The following is an 18,814-nucleotide window of genomic DNA, read 5'->3' on the forward strand; positions in this document are numbered from 1 at the left end:
GATAGATGTATGTATTACTCTCATTTCATTCCATATGATGCCTTTTTTATAAATTGTAGACGCTCCTTCTAGTTCATCAGCCATATTCTATATTATACAACAAAAGACCCTCTACAATGCACTTGTGGCTCAAACTGTATTTGCAGTTCAATAATGTTTTTTATAAGTAATTATGTTAATGATATCACAAAGTCACGTCAATAGTAGACTTTCCAGTGAAAAGTAAACCAAATTTCCAATGCATCCAAATATCCCCTCTCAAGGGTGGTGATTAGGCAACTAGATTGGCCCTTGGAGAGGAATAGAGCCCATTGGTTCTTAAAATGGATTTGAGGAGGGCTGATATCAGTGTTCAGAGTCAAAAGTAAGTTCAGGAATCACAGGGACCACCTCCAGCAACACACCAATACATAAGGGGTCTGCAGTAAAAGGTTGTATCAGTCAGGATAGGCTACATTATGCTGCAGGAACGAACAACCCCCTAAATCTCAGTGGTTTAGCACGACAAATGTTTCTCATTCATGTCACATAACTCACATGGGTTGGCAAGGAACTGCTCCACACAGTCACTCAGAGACACAAGGCCAGTGGCTTGTCATTTGGAACATGCAGCCACTTCAGTTCCTGGAGCAGAGGAAAAGAGAGGCAGGAAGACATGGGATTTTCACTACTCTGGCCATAAACAGAGACATGCTACCTCCTCTCACTTTTCATTGGCCAGAACCAATCACATGTCTCCATCTAGCTGCAGGAATTTCTGGGAATTATCATCTTCCATGTGCCTGGAAGGAAAAGAAAAACAAATATTAGTGAGCACAAGCAATGTCTACCAAAAGGATCTACAGTCAGAATCTCCAAGATGGAGAGCAGTTGGGGTTGGGGTAGATAGATAGCAGGGAAGCCTGCAGAGATCCCTTGAAGACTTCACCACAGCCCCTCCCACCCCACGCCCACACACAACACACTATACAGGGTTAGAGAGAGCTCTAGGAGTATCAACAGATTTAGATAAAGTTCTTAATCATTTTAAGGTACCTGGAAAATGTTAGCTTTTAAGGCACATTCCAGTTGTTCTAATATCCTATATATTTTATATTTTTATTTTCATCTAAAATTCCCCCCCACACACACACACAACCCAATTCTGTAATAAAAATATGTGAACATATACTTGTGAAGTCTCTCATTATCTTCATTAAGAGAATCTGAGGACTTGATTACTTGAACTTCCCATAGATCCTAAATCCTGACCTTTGGTAAAACCAATCCATCTGCTAAGGCCCCTGGATTCACAATTCCTTGTTAGACTGAAGGACTGGGGATTGGAGTGAAATGGGAAAACTTTGCATTTCTTTATTAAAGTCTCAGACCAATCTACTGCCTTCTTTCTCAGATAATCTTAACAGAAAAAGTTTAAATACACAAACCTTTCCACTTTTTTCTTATCATCCTCCACATACTGAATAAGACGTGGATAACATCATTTTATCCAAGTATGTTATTTCTAGAATCTCCAAGATGGATACCAGCTACCATATCCTCATCAAAAAAAAACATTCCCTTTATTTAATTGAGTTCATTTTCTTGTCTGTGAAAAAGAAACAGTTTTTGCCTCATAGAACTGTTATGAGAATTAAATGAGATGGTAGAGAGCGAGACTTTGGCAAATGATAATTCAGGAACTGTTTAGATTCAAATACACTTTTTGGAATGGGACTGCTTTCCTTCTCTATTGAAAACTCAGAAACCAAATGGATTTAGATACCGTGGCAAGAGACACTGATATATGCAAAGCACTTGGCATTGCTCCTGGTACATAGAAGCCTTTTGTAATACCGACTCACTCCCACTATTGCTATTACGTTTATTACTTACTACTGCAGCTTCGATTGCCATCACTTTAACACTGCTATGATTTTTTAAGCTATTTTTTACTTTTTTACTGAACCAAACTCACCTATCAATGTAGATTTTCTCTACAAGCAAAGCTTTTGACCGGAGCATACTTTAGTTTCTAGTCCCAAGATGCTGCCTGCCTTTTCTTCCTCTTTTCACCACTTTTCTTTTTCTGTAGCAGTTTCTGGAAATGGCAACTGTAGTAAAAGGCTCACGGCTTAGTCCTGTCTCTTTATTGGCATCTAATCTTTTACATGGTTTAGTCACTTTCATTTTCTTTTGTGAATTACAGTGCCGGTGGCAGATATCAAAGCTGTGGTGACGGGAAAGGACTGCCCTCATATGAAAGAGAAAGGTGCCCTTAAACAAAACAAGGTATGATTTTCATATTACTTCAAAGAGCTCTGTTTGTACAATGCAATCAGGGACTTTGGTGGAGCCAGCCCTTTTTCAGTAGCAGTGTGTATGTGTGTGCGATCACACATCTCTTACTCGGCTCTCCTTTTCCCTCCTTCCTGATTCCTTTTACATCTTTTAGTCTTATTCTTAATCTCACAGGTCACTTTTCTAATACCCAACATCTCTTCCATTCTTTTTCTTACTGTATCTCCCAACACTAGGGATTTCCCTCTTCTTATTGTCATCCAGTCTTCTCTCAAGCCTTTTCTGCTCATCCCCATCCATTCTCCGTGCCTCTCCTTACCTCTGATTTATGTTCGTAGTCTCCCTGCCCCCACCTCTATCTCAATCTCTTTCATTTCTCCTGCTATTATCACCCTCCTAGTAACCTCCCTGGAGTCTTAGTGAAGCCTGAGAAAGGCAGAGACCAGCTGGCTTAAAAATATCTTAGAAAACTTTAAAAGCCTGATATCCTTCAGCATCATGTAAAGCAGGTTGAAAACTATCTTAAACCCTGCTCAAAGGAGAAAATTTCCCCAGAAGATACATATATTGCTTAAGCCCGTTTCACATTGAGAAAGTTCTCACCGTCCCCTCCTCATCAGTCTGCTGGCCATCACCGTGACAGCCCGTGTTCCATCACAGAGGGTGCAGGGAGGGTCATTGTCTGAAGAGTTGGAAGAATTGCCTTTGCCCCTAATTTGGAGATATTTGCCCTTGGAGGGACCATCGAGAAACCAATCTTTTGTCATACCTCTTGACATACCTTTTGCCATCCACGGGCAAAGTATTCCAGTTGATCTGGGTGCTCCAGACATCTCAGCATGAAAATATCACATAGATCAATAGGTTTCCTCTTTATTGTCCAGCGACAATATCTATCTAAGAGGAGCATAAACATCATATATGTCCTACTGATCAATCAGAGTTAAGTATCTAAGACAAAATCTAAGATAAATGGGAAACCAGGTCTCCATAGGATCAGCCTATCCCTATCTTTAGGAAAAACAGAGACTACAGAAGCACTGTTCAGAGGGACAGGGGAAGAGGATATGGCCAAGGAGGCTGATACAGATCTTTGCTTCTTAAGTTACATAAGCATAACTCACCTCAAGTCCATATGAATTCCTTATTTTTTAAGTCTGTCATATCACCTATCATATATAGCACTTAATTGGCAACATAACTCTTTAAAGGCTTACCCAAGAGGCCTGGCCTTTGGGTCATCTGTTTCATAGCACCTGTGGGATTGTCTGTTGTGCCCTTCTCCGTGATGTGGGGAGACAGAACTTCTACAACTCAGCAGATTCCTGTGGAGCATCTGTAGCTGTAGCAGCAAGTCTCCCAGCCTGCACAATTTGCCTCTTGTGGGCTGTCTTCCCTCCACACCAGCAGGGATTACCGTATGCTCTGCATACCAGGTGCCCCCTATACAACCCAGAACCAGGAGCACACTGGATCTGCTCGTCTCCAGCTGAGGTCCCCATGGTTATACTAACAGTTGGAGCTGAGCAGGAAACAATACAGGGAAGTCCAGAGCAATAGGAATCTGTAACCGAGTGTGCTGGCTTGAAAGGATGTATGTCCCCTAGAAAAGCCATGTTTTAATCAAAATCCCATTTCATAAAGGTAGAATAATCCCTTTTCAATACTGTATGTTTGAAGCTATAATCAGATCATCTCCCTGGAGATGTGATTTAGTCAAGAGTGGTTGTTAAACTGGATTAAGTGGCAACATGTCTCCATCCATTTGGGTGGGTCTTGATAAGTTTCTGGAGTCCTATAAAAGGAGAAACATTTTGAAGAATGAAAGAGATTTAGAGAGAGCAGAGAAAGCTGCAGCACCACAAAGCAGAGAATCCACTAGCCAGCGCTTTGGAGATGAAGAAGGAAAACACCTCCCGGGGGACTTCATGAAACAGGAAGCCAGGAGAGAAAACTAGCACATGATGCCATGTTCACCATGTGCCCTTCCAGCTGAGAGAGAAACCATGACTGTATTCACCATGTGCCTTCACGGATGAGAGAGAGACCCTGAACTTCATCGGCCTTCTTGAACCAAGATATCTTTCCCTGGGTGCCTTTGATTGGACATTTCTATAGACTTCTATGGACAGTTTCATGGCCTTAGAACTATAAACTAGCAACTTACTAAATTCCCCTTTTAAAAAGCTATTCTGTTTCTGATATATTGCATTCCGGCAGCTAGCAAATAGAACACTGAGAGACAGCCAGAAGAGTGTGACTGGTAGTGAAGAAGCCTCCCAGGACTCAAGCCTTCTGAGTAGGGACCAAGAAGATTATGTAAAATAAGTGTGGAAAGGCTTTCAGTTTCATCTCCAGCATGTGAAGGGCTTGGACTTGGATGTCATCACTTCTATCGTCCTAACAAGAAAAATCTGGACAAATTGAATAGCAACAACTTTTCTTGGACCCATCAGAGAACCAAGGTCATAGGGCAAGCTGCCACTCTGAAATCAGGAGAATCAGGTGCATCAAGAGAGACCCAGCCAAGATCTGCTTACCTAAAGCAGAATCCTCTGTAGCTGTAAATTAGTAGGAACATTTAAATGCTTATCTTGGTGAATTGATGGAGGCTGAGTGAGAACTAATGTGAGAGTAAGAAATTTCTAGGGGTCCTTAGGGACCCTCACACTTGCATGGGCTTTACCTCAAGAAAACCCAGGTCCTCAAGGTGAAGATATGAGAAAGATTCTTTCATATCTCTAGAGGGTGCAGGCAGGGGAGTAATTGTAAAACACCCCAGAGCATTCTTTTTAACAAAGTCCTGTCCTCCAGAGCACTATTCCAATTGGAGAAAGGAGTTGCCTCCACTCCATCTCCCCTCAGACTTTCCTGTATCACCAGGTGGGGGAAAAACCTAGTCAACAGGGGTCAATAACTTCAAGAAAATAGACAGAACTTTACACCCAAAGGAATGAGGAGAACATGGGATGAAAAGGGAACTATATCCCTAAACAACACAAGTGAAGTCACAGTCCAAAGACACAGGGCCACTAAAGGACTGAGATTTAATAGGAATACTAAATAACACTATCCTTCACCCATACCATACTACCATACCAGCTAGACTGGGTATAATGATAGTTGGTTACAACTGAAAGAGGTATAAGACACAGACTCTAAACCCAGGACTAAGTCCAGTACAGGAATCCCGTACAGCCCAACTCTTAGCAATAAGTCCTCACACTAAAGTCCTGTTTACTTCAGTTTCTATTACCCAACACAACATGTCCAGCTTTTAGCAAAAAATTACAAGGCATGACAAAAGACAACAAAAAATAGTCTGAAAAAACAAAGCAATCATCAGAACCAGACTCAAATATAACACAGATGTTAGAATTATCAGACGGAATTTAAAATAACTATGATTAACGTATTAAGGCTCTAATGGAAAAAGTAAACAACATGCACAAACAGATAGGTAAAGTAAGCAGAGAGATGGAAACTCTAAGAAAAAGATAAGGAAATGCTAGATATCAAAATCAAACTAACAAAAATGAAGAATGCCTTTGACAAGCTCATCAGTAAACATGACATGGTCAAGTAAAGGGTCAGTGAAGATATATGAATAGACATACAGAAATGCAAAGCATATAGACTATAGATTGAAATGGAAAGAGGAAAAAACAAACAGGAAAGAACATCCAAGAGCAATGAGACAATTGCAAAGGGTATAACATACCCATAATGAGAACACCAGAGGAGAAGAAAGAGAATGAAGCAAAAGGACTATTGAAGTGATAATGACTAAAACTTCCCAAAATTAATGTCAAACCCCAAACTACAGATCCAGGAAGCTTAGAGACCACCAGGTATGATAAATACAAGAATGAAAAATAGCCTACATCTAGATATATCACATTCAAACTGCTGAAAACCAAAGACAACAGGAAAATCTTGTCAGAGTCAAAAAAAAGAGGCAAAAAAGACACCTTACTTAGAGAGAAACAATAGTAAGAATTACATTGAACTTTTCACAGACCACACAGGAAGAAAAGAATGAAGTAAAATATTTAAAGTATTAAAAGGCAAAAAAAAAAAAAAATCTAGAGTTCTTTATCCAGCAAAATTATCCTTCAGAAGTGTAGGAGAAAAAAAGACTTTCTCAGACAAAGGCTGAGGAAATTCATTGCCAACAGACATGTTCATAGGAAATGTTAAAAAAAAAAATGTTCAGGTAGAAGAAAAATTATATAGGTCAGAAACTTGTAGCTGCATAAATAAAAGAACATCAGAGAAGGAATAAATGAAGATATAAATATTAATTTTTCTTCCTAATTAATCTGAGATAACTCTTGTTTAAAGCAATAGTACTTTACATCCAATGTATGGGATGATTGCAGCAAATAGATAAGTGAAATGAGTGACAGTGAAGTCACAAAGGACAGGAGGTAGGAATTGATATACTCTTATAAGATATCTGCAGTACAGGTGAAGTGGCATAGTATTATTTGAAAGTGGGCTTAGACTAGTTAAAAATGTATATTGTAATTCTAGGGTGACTGCTAAAAATTTAAAATAGTATATAATTTTATGCTAAAACATGAGACAAAATGAAATCATAATAAATGCTCAAGTAAAGCAGAAGAAGGCAAAAAAGACAGGGTGAAAAGAAAGGACAAATGTAGCAAAAAGAAAGTTACAAACATGTAGATATTAATCCAACTCTACCAATAATTGCTTTAAATGTGAATGGTCTACATATACCAATTAAAAGACAGAGATTGTCAGAGTGGATGAAAAACAAGACCAAATCTATGTTATCTACCATAAAAAGCATTTTAAATATAAAGACTCAGATAGATTAAAAATAAAAGGATAGGGTAAGATATACCATGTTAACACTAACCAAAAGAAAGCTGGAGTACCACGTTAATTTTTGACAAGTCAACTTTAGAACAAAGAAAATTATAATGGTAAAGGGGTCAATTCTCCAAGAAGATATCATGGTCCTAAATGTACATGTACCTAACAAGAGAGCATCAAAATACATGAGGCAGAAACTAATAGAACTGAAAGGAAAAATAGGCAAATCCATTATTATATTGGAGACTTCAGCATCCCTCTGTCAGTAATCAATAGATCAAGCAGAATAAAATCAGTAAGGATATTGATGACTTGAACATCAACATCAATCTGCTGGATCTAATTGGCATTTATAGAATGATCCATCCAAAAACAGCAGGATGCACGTTCTTCTCAAGCTCGCATGGAACATTCACCACGATAGGCCGTATTCTGGGCCATAAAACATATCTTAACAAATTTAAAAGAGCAATCATACAAATTATTTTCTTAAACCACATGGGATTAAATTCAAAATCAAGAACAGAAAGATAGCTGGAATCTCCCAAATATTTATAAAGTAAACAATATACTGCTAAATAACTCATGTTTCAAAAAAAAAAGTGTCGAGAGAAATTATAAAATATTTTGAACTACTTTAAAATGAAAAACAACTTATCAAAATATATGGGATGCAGAGAAAGCAGTAGAGGGAAATTTATAGCTTTGAGTGTATATATTAGAAAAGAAGAATAATCTAAACTCAGTAACTTGAAGTCCTTTCTTAGGAAACTGGAGAAAAAAGAGCAATTTGAGACTAAAGTAAACAGCAGAAAAGACAATAAAAATTAGAGTAGAAATCAATAAAATTTAAAATAAGAAAACAATAGAGAAAATCAACAAAACCAAAAGCTCGTTCTCCGAAAAGATCAATAAGATCAACATACTTCTAGCCAGACTAACCAAGAAGAAAAAGAGAAAAGCAAAAGTTACCAATATCAAAACAGATGTAGAGACTGATCTCATTGGGAGGTGTGAGCTGTGTGGGTGAATTTGGCCTGCCTGTATCAGACTCCTCTCTTCTTAAAGTAGACTAACAAAAGAAAGTAGACTTATATTTCTGAACCTATTTTTATTGTCATGGCACTCATAGAAACTTGGATAGATGGCTAGATTAAATAGATGGATATTGGGTAGATAGAGAGATGATAGAGATAAAGAGAAGGGCTGGCACACTACTATGAACAGAGAGATGAGACAACTGGAGGCTGGTACCTGGGGTCCCAAGCCTGGATGTTCCGACCATACCAGGCTCTTCCAGGCTGCCTTCAGGACTGAGAGAGGCTGTATCACAGCCTGCATGGCCCTTTCATTTTCATGTACATGGAAAGTGCTTACCTTGTAGTGTTAGTAATGTTCATATACGTGGCTTATCACGCCAAACATTGAAAGGCAGAAAAACCGCAGTTCTAAGAATTTACCTCCTCAAATTCCCCCTCATTCTTAGTACTCTGGAAGTCTCTTCCTACCTAATTGGAGAAGGACTTCTGGGGAGGAAAGAGGAGATCTGCAGCTTAAAAGGTCAAAGAGAGTTGACAAAATTGTGTCCACAGGAGGTCTTCTGGGTCACAGCATACAGGCAGCAACCAAGGCATGTTGATGGCTCTTTGGATATCTTTTCCAGCTGTGGAGCAACATCTGGTATTTTCTGCAGCAGGATTCTTAGTTCTGAGAGCTTAACAGCTGAGCAAAGCACGCTGAGACATCCATAAGGGAGATAGGTCATTTATAGCAAAATATTAGACTCTTATTTACGAAATGTTAAAATAAAAACTATGTCTTTAATTGATAGTTCTCCTACTCATTCAACATCCGCTAATGTGCAGGCACTGTCCAAGGTCCTTGGAATGGAAAGAAGAAAGTTGCTGATCCTCTCCTTTGAGGGGTCTCCTGCAGAGACATTTGTGTATACAGACATTCATCAGTCGGCATTGGAGCACCTGAGTTTTGATGAGCTCTGGGCATAAAATGGTAAACAGGGCAAATGTGGCCCTGTCTTCTGAGAGCTGAAATCTGATGCGTTCTATTGGTGTGAAAGAGAGATTAGAGAATTTGTGACTGCAATTTGAAAAGCTTTGTCAAGGGTGGATGGAAATTCAACTGGAAGAATTTGATTTTGAAGGATTAGGGATTCTAAATTCAAGCTCTATAATTTATAAAATAAAGTTGATTGTTCCGTGTTTCTAAAGTGGGTGTTCTTGATGATTACTTCTCAGAATGTGGAGCTTATAGTTAAGCAGCCAACATGTAATCACCAGAGGAAATATCTGCCCAGATCCCACTGATTCAGATTGGAATATATTTGGCATAAAAGAAGCTTCTATCTTCCTATGTGCCAGAATTCAGCCTTTATTTTTCCAGTGTGATTCTGGAACTTGAACTAAGAATCAGATTATAATAGCGGCTGATTTCCTAACATTAATTTTAAAACACTGGTCTTAACCCAAAAGCCCTTTATCCATATTTACTTCACTGATGATTTATTCACTCCATAGATGTATTGAGCAACTTTCTTTTGCCGGGCCTGAACCAGGTGTTAGGAATCCAGAGATAAATACAACCTGGCCCTATCTAATAGGAAAGGCATGCATAAATAGGCAACTAGAATTCAATGTCGTCTATGCCACAGTAAATTTAAACACAGAGGAAATGATGAGGGATGAGTTGTCTGGGAGAGTTGAGAAAGGCACATGAAGAAAGGGGAAGCTGACCTGGTTCTTGAAAAATAATTGATGAGGAAAATAAGCAGGAAGAAGACACTCCAGATGGAGGGAACATTACGTCAAAAGGCATAGGTACCTTTCACCATATGAAAGAGCACTCTCTGATTGGGAAACATTGAATTGAAAATATGGGATTGATGGTGATGGAGAGAAGAAAACGAAAACCACTGGCCACTAATGCTGCCAAGATAGGTGGACCTGAAAGTTATTGCTGCATGGAAAGATAAATGCTCTCTTATATACTGTTTGAATGGGCGGTTATTCTAAAAATTAGAAGTATAAACTCATGGATATATAGATGAGTGGAAATCTGCTAAATTATGATCTACTATTTATATGGCCATACTTAGCACCCACCCACATATGGAATATTATCCTATAGCTCGAATCAAAATGTTTTATCCTCAAGATGACCAGATAGATGGTGGAGCACCAACAGAGTTGAACTAATTCTAGGAAAAACAACCAAATTAAGCAAATTACATCAAAACAATGTAAGGGATGGCAGCTAACACTATATACTGAAAGTACAATGTGTAGAATTCTCTCTTGTATTAAGTTAGCACATCCTTTAACTACATAGAAGATGTTAGTACCCAATAGAAGTGACATTCATGTCCAGAATTTCTGAGCATCCCAGGCCAAAGAGTTGAATATTGGTCTGTCTTAGTTTCCTGGGGCTGCCATAACAAAAGGTCACAAATTGGGTGACTTAAAACCACCAAATGTGTTGCTCTCAGTTCTGAAGCTTGAAGTATAAAATCAAGAGACAACAGGGCCGTGCTCCTCTGAAAGCTGTTGGGAGAAAATCCTTCTGTCTCTTCCTAGCCTATTGGCATTCTTTGGCTTGCAGCTGTAGCCCTTCAATCTCTGCTTCATCATCACATGGCATTCTCACCCCTGTCTGTCTGTCCAAATTCCCCCTTCCTATGAGGGCACCAGTTATATTGCATTAATGTGGTTTGGCCTCATCTTAAATAATCACATCTTCAATAAAATCCTATTTCCAAATAAGATCACATATATGAACCAGGAATTAAGACTCGAACATGTCTTTTTGGGGATACAGTTCAACCCATAACAGAGCCAGAGGCCCAAGGACACTGAGGAATTTGCAGCTCTTCCTCCCTTTTCTCTCCCTAAAACCCACCCCATCTCGGTCTTCCTCCCACATGAAAGACATACAAAGTGGTGCCTATGAGTCAGTAGAACAAGGACGGAGGCAAGCTGCTCCTGGACACAGTTTTTCACTGAATTAAGTTCAGAGGGAATAAAAGACCTTCATAGTGAGTAGCAAAGCCCTAGACCATTAGACATCTAACTGTATTGGGAATGGGCAAGAAGCCCCTGAGAGGACGTTGCCCCAGGTCCCCCGCCTGGCTCCCTCTCTCCCCTGTGGACAGTGAACAGGTGGGAGCTTCTGAGGCATTATCCCAAGAGGTACTATCACTCCCAGCTCTGCAGGCTTCCTGCCCAAGTGCTGAAAAGCTGACCTTCGCAAATGATTCAAAGACAGCAAGCCAGAACATCAATAAAACCCATTACAAGTGATATCACCTCTTAACGCAGGCATGTAGTTCGGAGAATTAATTCCTCCCACCCCCTCCCAGCCAACTTTGGTGAATTTAAAGTGGGATTGACATGCTCATGAATTTCCCATTTCCCCTCTGTGTTTATTAGGAATCTAGGATGTGACAGTTCTGATCCTTCAAGGGCTGAGTGATAAATGCCTTCGAAGGACAAAGCCAAAAGTTTGCATGCCCCCTCCGTTTTCTTCCTTTCCTCTCCTACCCTTGTAGAAGAGAAAATGTTCATGTTGGTAACCACAATGACACACTGGTCTCCAATGACATCAGCACCTAGCTCAGGAGATGTAACTGGGTTCTGGTGGTGGTCACACCGGCTGTCCTTAGCGAGGGGATAATTAGCCATGTGACTTCCCTAAGCACAGTAGCAGTTGTCATCAAGCATCAGCCTGGCAAGTCCTTAATGAATTTCACCTTTCCTGCTTGTCTCCTGGGGTCACCCAGTGCTCTATAACATGCAGATTGATTATTTGGAAGAGAAGTCAGTCCTCTTCTTTCTCTTGCTGCCTTCTAAGGCAATCTTCCAATGTGAGCTCAGAGAGTAGCTTTCATCCTAATGACTGACACTTAGACAAGAAATCATCTTTTCTATCAACACTCCAAATCTAAGAAAAGTTTTTTTTATGAATTTTTATAGAGATTAGAGCACAGAATTTTATTGAAAAAAAGTTTTTGGAAAGAAAAAAATAATCACCCTTTATCCCAGCACTTTAACATAATTATTTTCACTTCACATATTCACGTCCCATCTCTGCGCACATGTAGGGATTATTCATAATTGTAATCAGTATATGCACAGTGTTTTTCTCTCCAGCTCTTTTTCATTTAAGATCATATCTGCATAATTACCATACTGAATGGCTGGCTGAATATATTTCTCTAGGTTGCTAATTTGTGATTTCTTTAATAGTTCACCCAAATGTGGAAGGGCATTTCATTTCCCATATTATGTTCTTACAGATAATAATATATAGCTTTTGCATTCTTTTAGATTTTTTTAGGAATAACCCCCCAGAATTGGGATCCGTGGTTCTTCTTATGTATTGCCTTCTTGATTTTGCAAAAAGATGATACCAGTTTTAATTCTCAATTAAAAGACCCAAGAGAAAAGATTATTGAAAAATATGCCAAACTTAATGAAAAAGTCATTTTTGGTGCAGTCCCTTTTTAGTATTCATCTTCACTGTGCAAGTCCTGAATGAATCCCCAAGGAAGGAAAAGAGTGAAAAAATATGAGAGGTATTTTTTACCAAATAGTTCCCATCCCATGACTCAGCACTCTTGCCTTCACTTATTTCTATTTCTGGCAGGGTGAGGAGGCTGTAGGATTGTGAGATACGGATAGATACAGGCTCAGCATAAGAGCTTCTCCCTTTTAATGGGAGGACGTCAGGGGAGGAGCCAGTCACAAACTCCATGAAAGCCCGAAGGAACTCAACGGTAAACTGTCAAGAGAGGCATGCAGCTAAGGCTGGGCCTTTTGGGTTCACCCTAAAAGATTCTTTAACCAGTCTGAACTTTGGAAATCTGAAGGCATTTATCTCCTCTTTTTGCCTTCCATCCTTCTTCCTGGGAAATTTTTGCTGGGAGTAGCTGACCAAAGCCAAATCCTCTGACAGATATCAAGGAAGAGAATGTGGTAGAGAGAACTGCCTCCCTAACAAAGAACATTCATGGGCATTTACTGAGCTGTGCAACTTCCAGATCACCACAGAGAGAGAGAGGGGTAGCTATGTTAGTCAAGGTTCTCTAGAGAAACAGAACCAACAGGAGATCTCTTTATAAATATGAGATTTATAAAGGTGTCTCATGCAACCCTGGAAATGGAAGAGTCCAAAATCATCAGGACAGGCTATGAAGCTGGCAGCTCCGATAAAGGGTCTGGTTGAACTTCACAGGAAAGGCTCGCTGGCTGAAAAAGCAGTGAGTCTCTTTTTTTCTTTAAAAGTCTTTAGCTAATTGGATTGTTTCATTGTGGGAGACATGCCTCAGTTGATTGCAGAGGTAATCGGCCACAGACACAATCTATTATGATATAATACACCAGCCTTCTGATTTATCAACAAGCCATGAAATATACCTGCAGCAGTGGTCAAGCAAGTGCCTGACCAAGGTGACACCAGAACCTAACTGTCACAGTGGCCATCAGTGGCCCTTATGAGAAGGTAGGCTAGGACATGTTTGTTAAGACAATGTAAAGCCTTGGCCCTTCCCCTCCAGATTGAGAGCATTAGGGTGTTGAGATGTTCTTATGACTGGTATCTTCAGAGGTTGTCTGGTCTGCTCAGAACAGAAAATAATCATTGTACTCAATTATAGCAGGTATGTCTTAGTTTTCTAGGACTGCTGCACCAAAGTACCACAAACTGTGGCTCAAAACAACACAAATTTATTCTCTCAAGTTTTAGAGGCCAGAATTCCAAAATGAAGGTGTTGACAGGACCATGGTCTCTCATAAATTTCTAAGGAGACTCCTCCTTTGCCTTCAAGCTTCTGGTGGCCCCAAGCATTCTTTGACTTGTGGCAACATCACTCCAATTCTCATGCCTCCATCTTCACATGGCCATCTCCTCTCTGGTTGTCTCTGGAGTCCCAATCTCTGTCTCCACCTTCATATAGCTGTCTTCCCTCTGCATGTTTCCATCTTCACATAGTCTCCTCTCTATGTCTTTTTTCTTATAGGGACTCTAGTCATATTTGATTAGGAGCCACCACAGTTCAGAAGTGAACTCAACTTCTAATATCTGCTAAGATCCTATTTTCAAATGAGATCACATTCACAAGTACTGGGGGTTAAGACTTCACCTTATCTTTTGGAGAACACACAATTCAGTCCCTAACAGTATACAACTGAAGAACTGTATTTAAACATACATATTAGAGACTTCACTTCGTCCTTTGGGCTTGGTCCCTAGTCTGCACCCAGTAGACACTCATCAATAAATGAATCTAGTTATGTTCTGATGCTTGAGTCCATACTTCTCCTTTATACCCTACAACCTCTATAGGATAGATGTAGGTTCTGGGGCCTTTGCTCTATAGTAGTTGAAAGGATCTAAGATAAGCATATTACCTAATAAGTTCACTCAGAGGCTTCATTACCTTCCATGTGACTTTCAGATTTAGGAAGCTCATACCCCTGGGGACATCTGTCTGTTGTATTGTGATCAAAGATAGAGCGGCCATTCACGCTGCTGACTGGCAGAGGGGTTACTACTTTGCATGGTCTCCCTGAAAGGGAAATGCTGAAGAGCAGAGAGTAGCATGGCTTTGGAGCTATGTGGCCTTGGACAACTCATTTAACTTGTCATAGTCCCTCCCCATAAAAGTGGAATGATAACAGTTGCCACTTGCTCTGTCATGAGAACTAAGTGAGATGGGTCAGGCAGCAATCCTTCCCTAAGTGGAAAGAAGGAATCATGCTGTGGATCTTAAAAAGCATGGTTCTTTCTCTGGACAGCATCATTACAGTTCCTTGTGTCTGGACATATTATAGTTCCTACTCCATGTTTAATCTCCAGCCATTTGTAAGAGCAAAATGAATGAGCCAATATTCCTTAAAGGTGATGTTTTCTCTAATGTCTTGTAGGAGGTGCTTGAACTTGCTTTCTCGATCCTGTATGACTCAAACTGCCAACTGAACTTCATTGCTCCTGACAAGCATGAGGTAAAGGTCTTTGTGGGGCTCTTAGTGAATTTTCTCTAGAAAACCAAGCAGAAGGGGGAAAATACTAGACACAAAGACATTTAATTTTTCAAAAAAAACCCAGAAAATCATGAACTAAAGTGCATCTTATTGACTTGAAATAAAGGAGAAACTTATTGAAAAACTTCCAGTTACAATAGGTCCCATTCCTTATGACCGTGACTTAGAGTTCATGGTGAAAAAGGGCCAGTTGAGGGAGAGGCTGGAATGTTATACAAATGCCTCACACACAGCAAAGGCTTCATTGCTAATCCCAATGAAGACATGGTAGAGATTAAATTCCAATTTTTGTTGAATATTCGTTTTCGGTCTCTTCTTTAAAACGTCTGATGAAGTCAGTTTTCTACCAAATTTCTTTATTTTAAGAGGTTCAAGGCTGTCTCTGCTGTTGGGATTTTATTTTTGAGTTGCTTTTATTCCTTTTTGACATCTTGTTATATGTATAATTTGTTTCTCCTTCTTGAAACACGCTGTCAGCTATATTTAAAATGTTTAGCATAAAATCTAGGAAAATGTATTTGTAAAAGAAAGTGGCAGTTATGGTTGATTTAACTTTTTCCCTTGTAAACTAGAACCCAACACTATGCTTAGAAGTTTTATTTTTAGATGATACCATTCAAATTTTTCTTTTGTATGTGGTTGCATAAACAACTTTTAGAAAATAATAGGGCACTTTAATGGAATCTGACTTTTGTTCACATTTCCCCTAAGAGATTCAGCTCATTGGAAGTTATTCAGTGTCTGGTTTCCACTTATTTGAAGTTTTTGAATAAAAGTATACTTCTCAAAGAGAGAGGAGCGAATAAACATAAATCCTGCATTTAGATTGGTGCTTAAATATAAGTCTGTGTTACTTGACATTTAGTTTGCAGAAGGAATAAGACTTGGTCTTCATCTTTCTGAATATAGATACTGTCTCCTACAGTTTCAGCTTTTAAATAAAATTTTGGTTGTAAACAGGCCACCATATTCAAGTCCTATAGAGCTGTATGGAAAACTATCTAAAATAGTAGAATAGTAGATGTTATTTAAATCTATGCAAGGCTGTTTCCCTCTTGGTGTACATTAGTTCCAGATAAGGATAAATGCTTTGGGATTGCCAGATTTTTATTCATATCTGATACTTCTTTTATAGTGAAGAGAAAAATGCCTTACACTTATGAACGTTTAGTTTCTTCAGCCCACTTTCATATCACATTGTTTTCATAATCACACCATAAAATAAAAAGTTCTATCACAGATAGCATTACTTGTCACAGGAGGAAGGAGAGGCCTCCCGAAATGGAAGACCTCAACAATAGTCGGGATAATAAGTATTAAAATGAACTTGGTTTCCTCTGTGCCAGGCACCATTAAGTGCCTATGGACTTCACCTCATTTCATCTTTATATAACCCGAAGGGAAACAAATTACTATTATACCCATTTTATAATAGAAGGAAATAAGGCACAGAGAGGTTAAGAACTTGCCCAAGGTCATACAACTATTAAGTGCTACAGCTGGGATTTAAACCCTGGCATTCTTTCTCCAGAAATCCCTTCTCTTTAGCCCTTACACTGTGCACCCAGGAAGGGATGGATCAGGGATTGACTCTCAACATCCCCACAGCCTGGCTTCAGCAACAATCAACTCAAGGCCAATCTTGTTCTATTTATACTGGATTCATTCTTCCCTTCATATCCAGCTGCCACCACTGGATTATTCTGAAGCAACTTCTGGATATCATCCATTTTACCTGAGAATATTTCTGTATGGATCTCTAAATAATAAAGATTCTACTTTGAAACATAACTACAAATCTATTATCATGTCTAAAAATATTAACAATTGTTTAATATCACCATATGCAGTCAGTTTTCAAATGTCTTCAGTTGTCCCATTTGCATGTCTGTCATCAGGGCCCAGAACTCCAGAGACTTGAAGCAGAAAACCCCGGGAACTGGAGACCCAGGCCAAAGAGGTCCCTAGCCAGGCAGTCAAGCCACCTCCTACTAAAAGTTCACCTGAAATTTTAGGCATTTCAGCTGTCAGATGTTGGGTGGCAGAAGCTATTTTCTGGTCTCTTTCATTGAGAAATGCAAAGGCTGAGCTTCCATTGGCTTCAGAGTGGGACTGGGCTGTCATCTTGCATGCTAGGAATCAGATAGGACAAGCAGAGATTAGCTGTTAGACCAGGGGCCAGGAATGAAGTCGAAAAAGAAGGAAGCACAATGGATGTTGAGTCAGGAGTGTTGAGATATAGCCTACCAATACCTTCAACTCATAGACACAATCTCATAGATAGAGATATATCCAGGGGTTAAGTACCCCAAAGAACCTTATAGATTATGTTGCATAGTTGTGGAGAACTAAAGCCCCCTGCTGCATAGAAGAGCTGAGGCACAGGAGTCGGATGGCCTGGAGTTGAATCCCACCCAGGCCACTTACTGTCAAGTTACTTCTCTGTGCCTCAGTTATCTCATCTGTGAAGCAGAGATGATAACAGAAAGGTCAACTTTATAGAGATTTTATGACTAGGACATGACAGTGTATACAAAGCACTCCACACAGAGCCTAGCACACGATGAGCATGCAAAACTGTTTGCTATTTTTGCTACAATTGCAATTGTCGTTGTAATTAGCATTGTCATCTCCTTTCCCACCAGTACTGCATCTGGACAGATGGGCTGAATGCGCTGCTGGGGAAAGACATGATGAGTGACCTGACACGAAATGACTTAGACACCCTGCTCAGCATGGAAATCAAGCTCCGCCTCCTGGACCTGGAAAATATACAGATCCCCGATGCACCTCCCCCAATCCCCAAGGAGCCCAGCAACTATGACTTCGTCTATGACTGTAACTGAAGTGGCCGGGCCCAGAAGCGCACCTTCCCAAACTGGAAACTCTAGCTCATCCGGGGAGAAAAGAACGAACACACACTATGCCTTGGAATCCACTTGGTAAAGGGAAGCTGTGGGTCCACACTTTCTCTGGCCTCACCTCTAGCCATGGCATTTTTCTGCCCCTCCTGGCGCCTTGCTCACCTCCTGATACTGTTACTAGACTCCATGCTTTAGGTCACTTCTCATTACTGCAGTCTGCTGGTGGGAAAGGAGCAAAAATCACCACCAGTCAGAGAGCCAAAGGGCCCTTCCATGCTAAACCCCAGCAGGGATGTCCTCCTTTCCTGGAGGATGAAAGCCAGCAGCACCAGACTGCCCCCAAGGCTTGCCCACCAGACCCCAGGGAGTGCTCCAAGGTCTGTCTGCAGAGGAAATGGCCTGGCCACTTGATGGGAAGACCAAAAGCCACCTCCTCTTCCCTTCTTTCCAGAGTCAGTTCACATAACAGTTCCATTTGAATTGAGATCTGCTTTCAAATTCTCCCCCTTGCCTTTGCCTTTTGCCTGTGCCCTGTGCCTCCATTGTCCCAAGAACAGCACCTCATTGTAGTCGTCACCAGCATCGGCCCCCCAGACACACGGCCACAGGCTCATGCTACTCTGCACCCGCACTGCGACGTGGCGCCCTTCCCTCCTCACTAGCTAGTCTTGGGCTTCCTCTCCTGCCTCGGGCCAGACTTGCCAACCTTTTCTTCCCTCCAGTCCCTTAGCTGAAAGCACAAATGGTGAACTCAGTAGTCATGCTCCATCT

At 40.3% G+C, this 18,814-nt stretch overlaps 1 protein-coding gene across 13 annotated transcripts in view; it reads left to right on the forward strand.

Moving 5' to 3' along the window:
- The window catches only part of ELMO1 (engulfment and cell motility 1), a 577,880-nt gene extending 559,800 nt beyond the window's left edge, over window positions 1-18,080 (forward strand). For all 13 annotated transcript variants that reach the window (XM_077119672.1, XM_077119654.1, XM_077119621.1 and 10 more), the window contains 3 exons: window positions 2,189-2,271; window positions 15,063-15,140; window positions 17,825-18,080. In XM_077119672.1, coding sequence (XP_076975787.1) covers window positions 2,189-2,271; window positions 15,063-15,140; window positions 17,825-18,025 — 362 coding nt within the window. In that variant the 3' untranslated portion in view covers window positions 18,026-18,080. The remainder of the gene's footprint in view (window positions 1-2,188; window positions 2,272-15,062; window positions 15,141-17,824) is intronic.
- The last annotated feature ends 734 nt before the right edge of the window (window positions 18,081-18,814 follow it).

Source organism: Tamandua tetradactyla, chromosome 1 (assembly GCF_023851605.1).
Source record: "Tamandua tetradactyla isolate mTamTet1 chromosome 1, mTamTet1.pri, whole genome shotgun sequence".
In the NCBI taxonomy this organism is placed as follows: domain Eukaryota; kingdom Metazoa; phylum Chordata; class Mammalia; order Pilosa; family Myrmecophagidae; genus Tamandua; species Tamandua tetradactyla.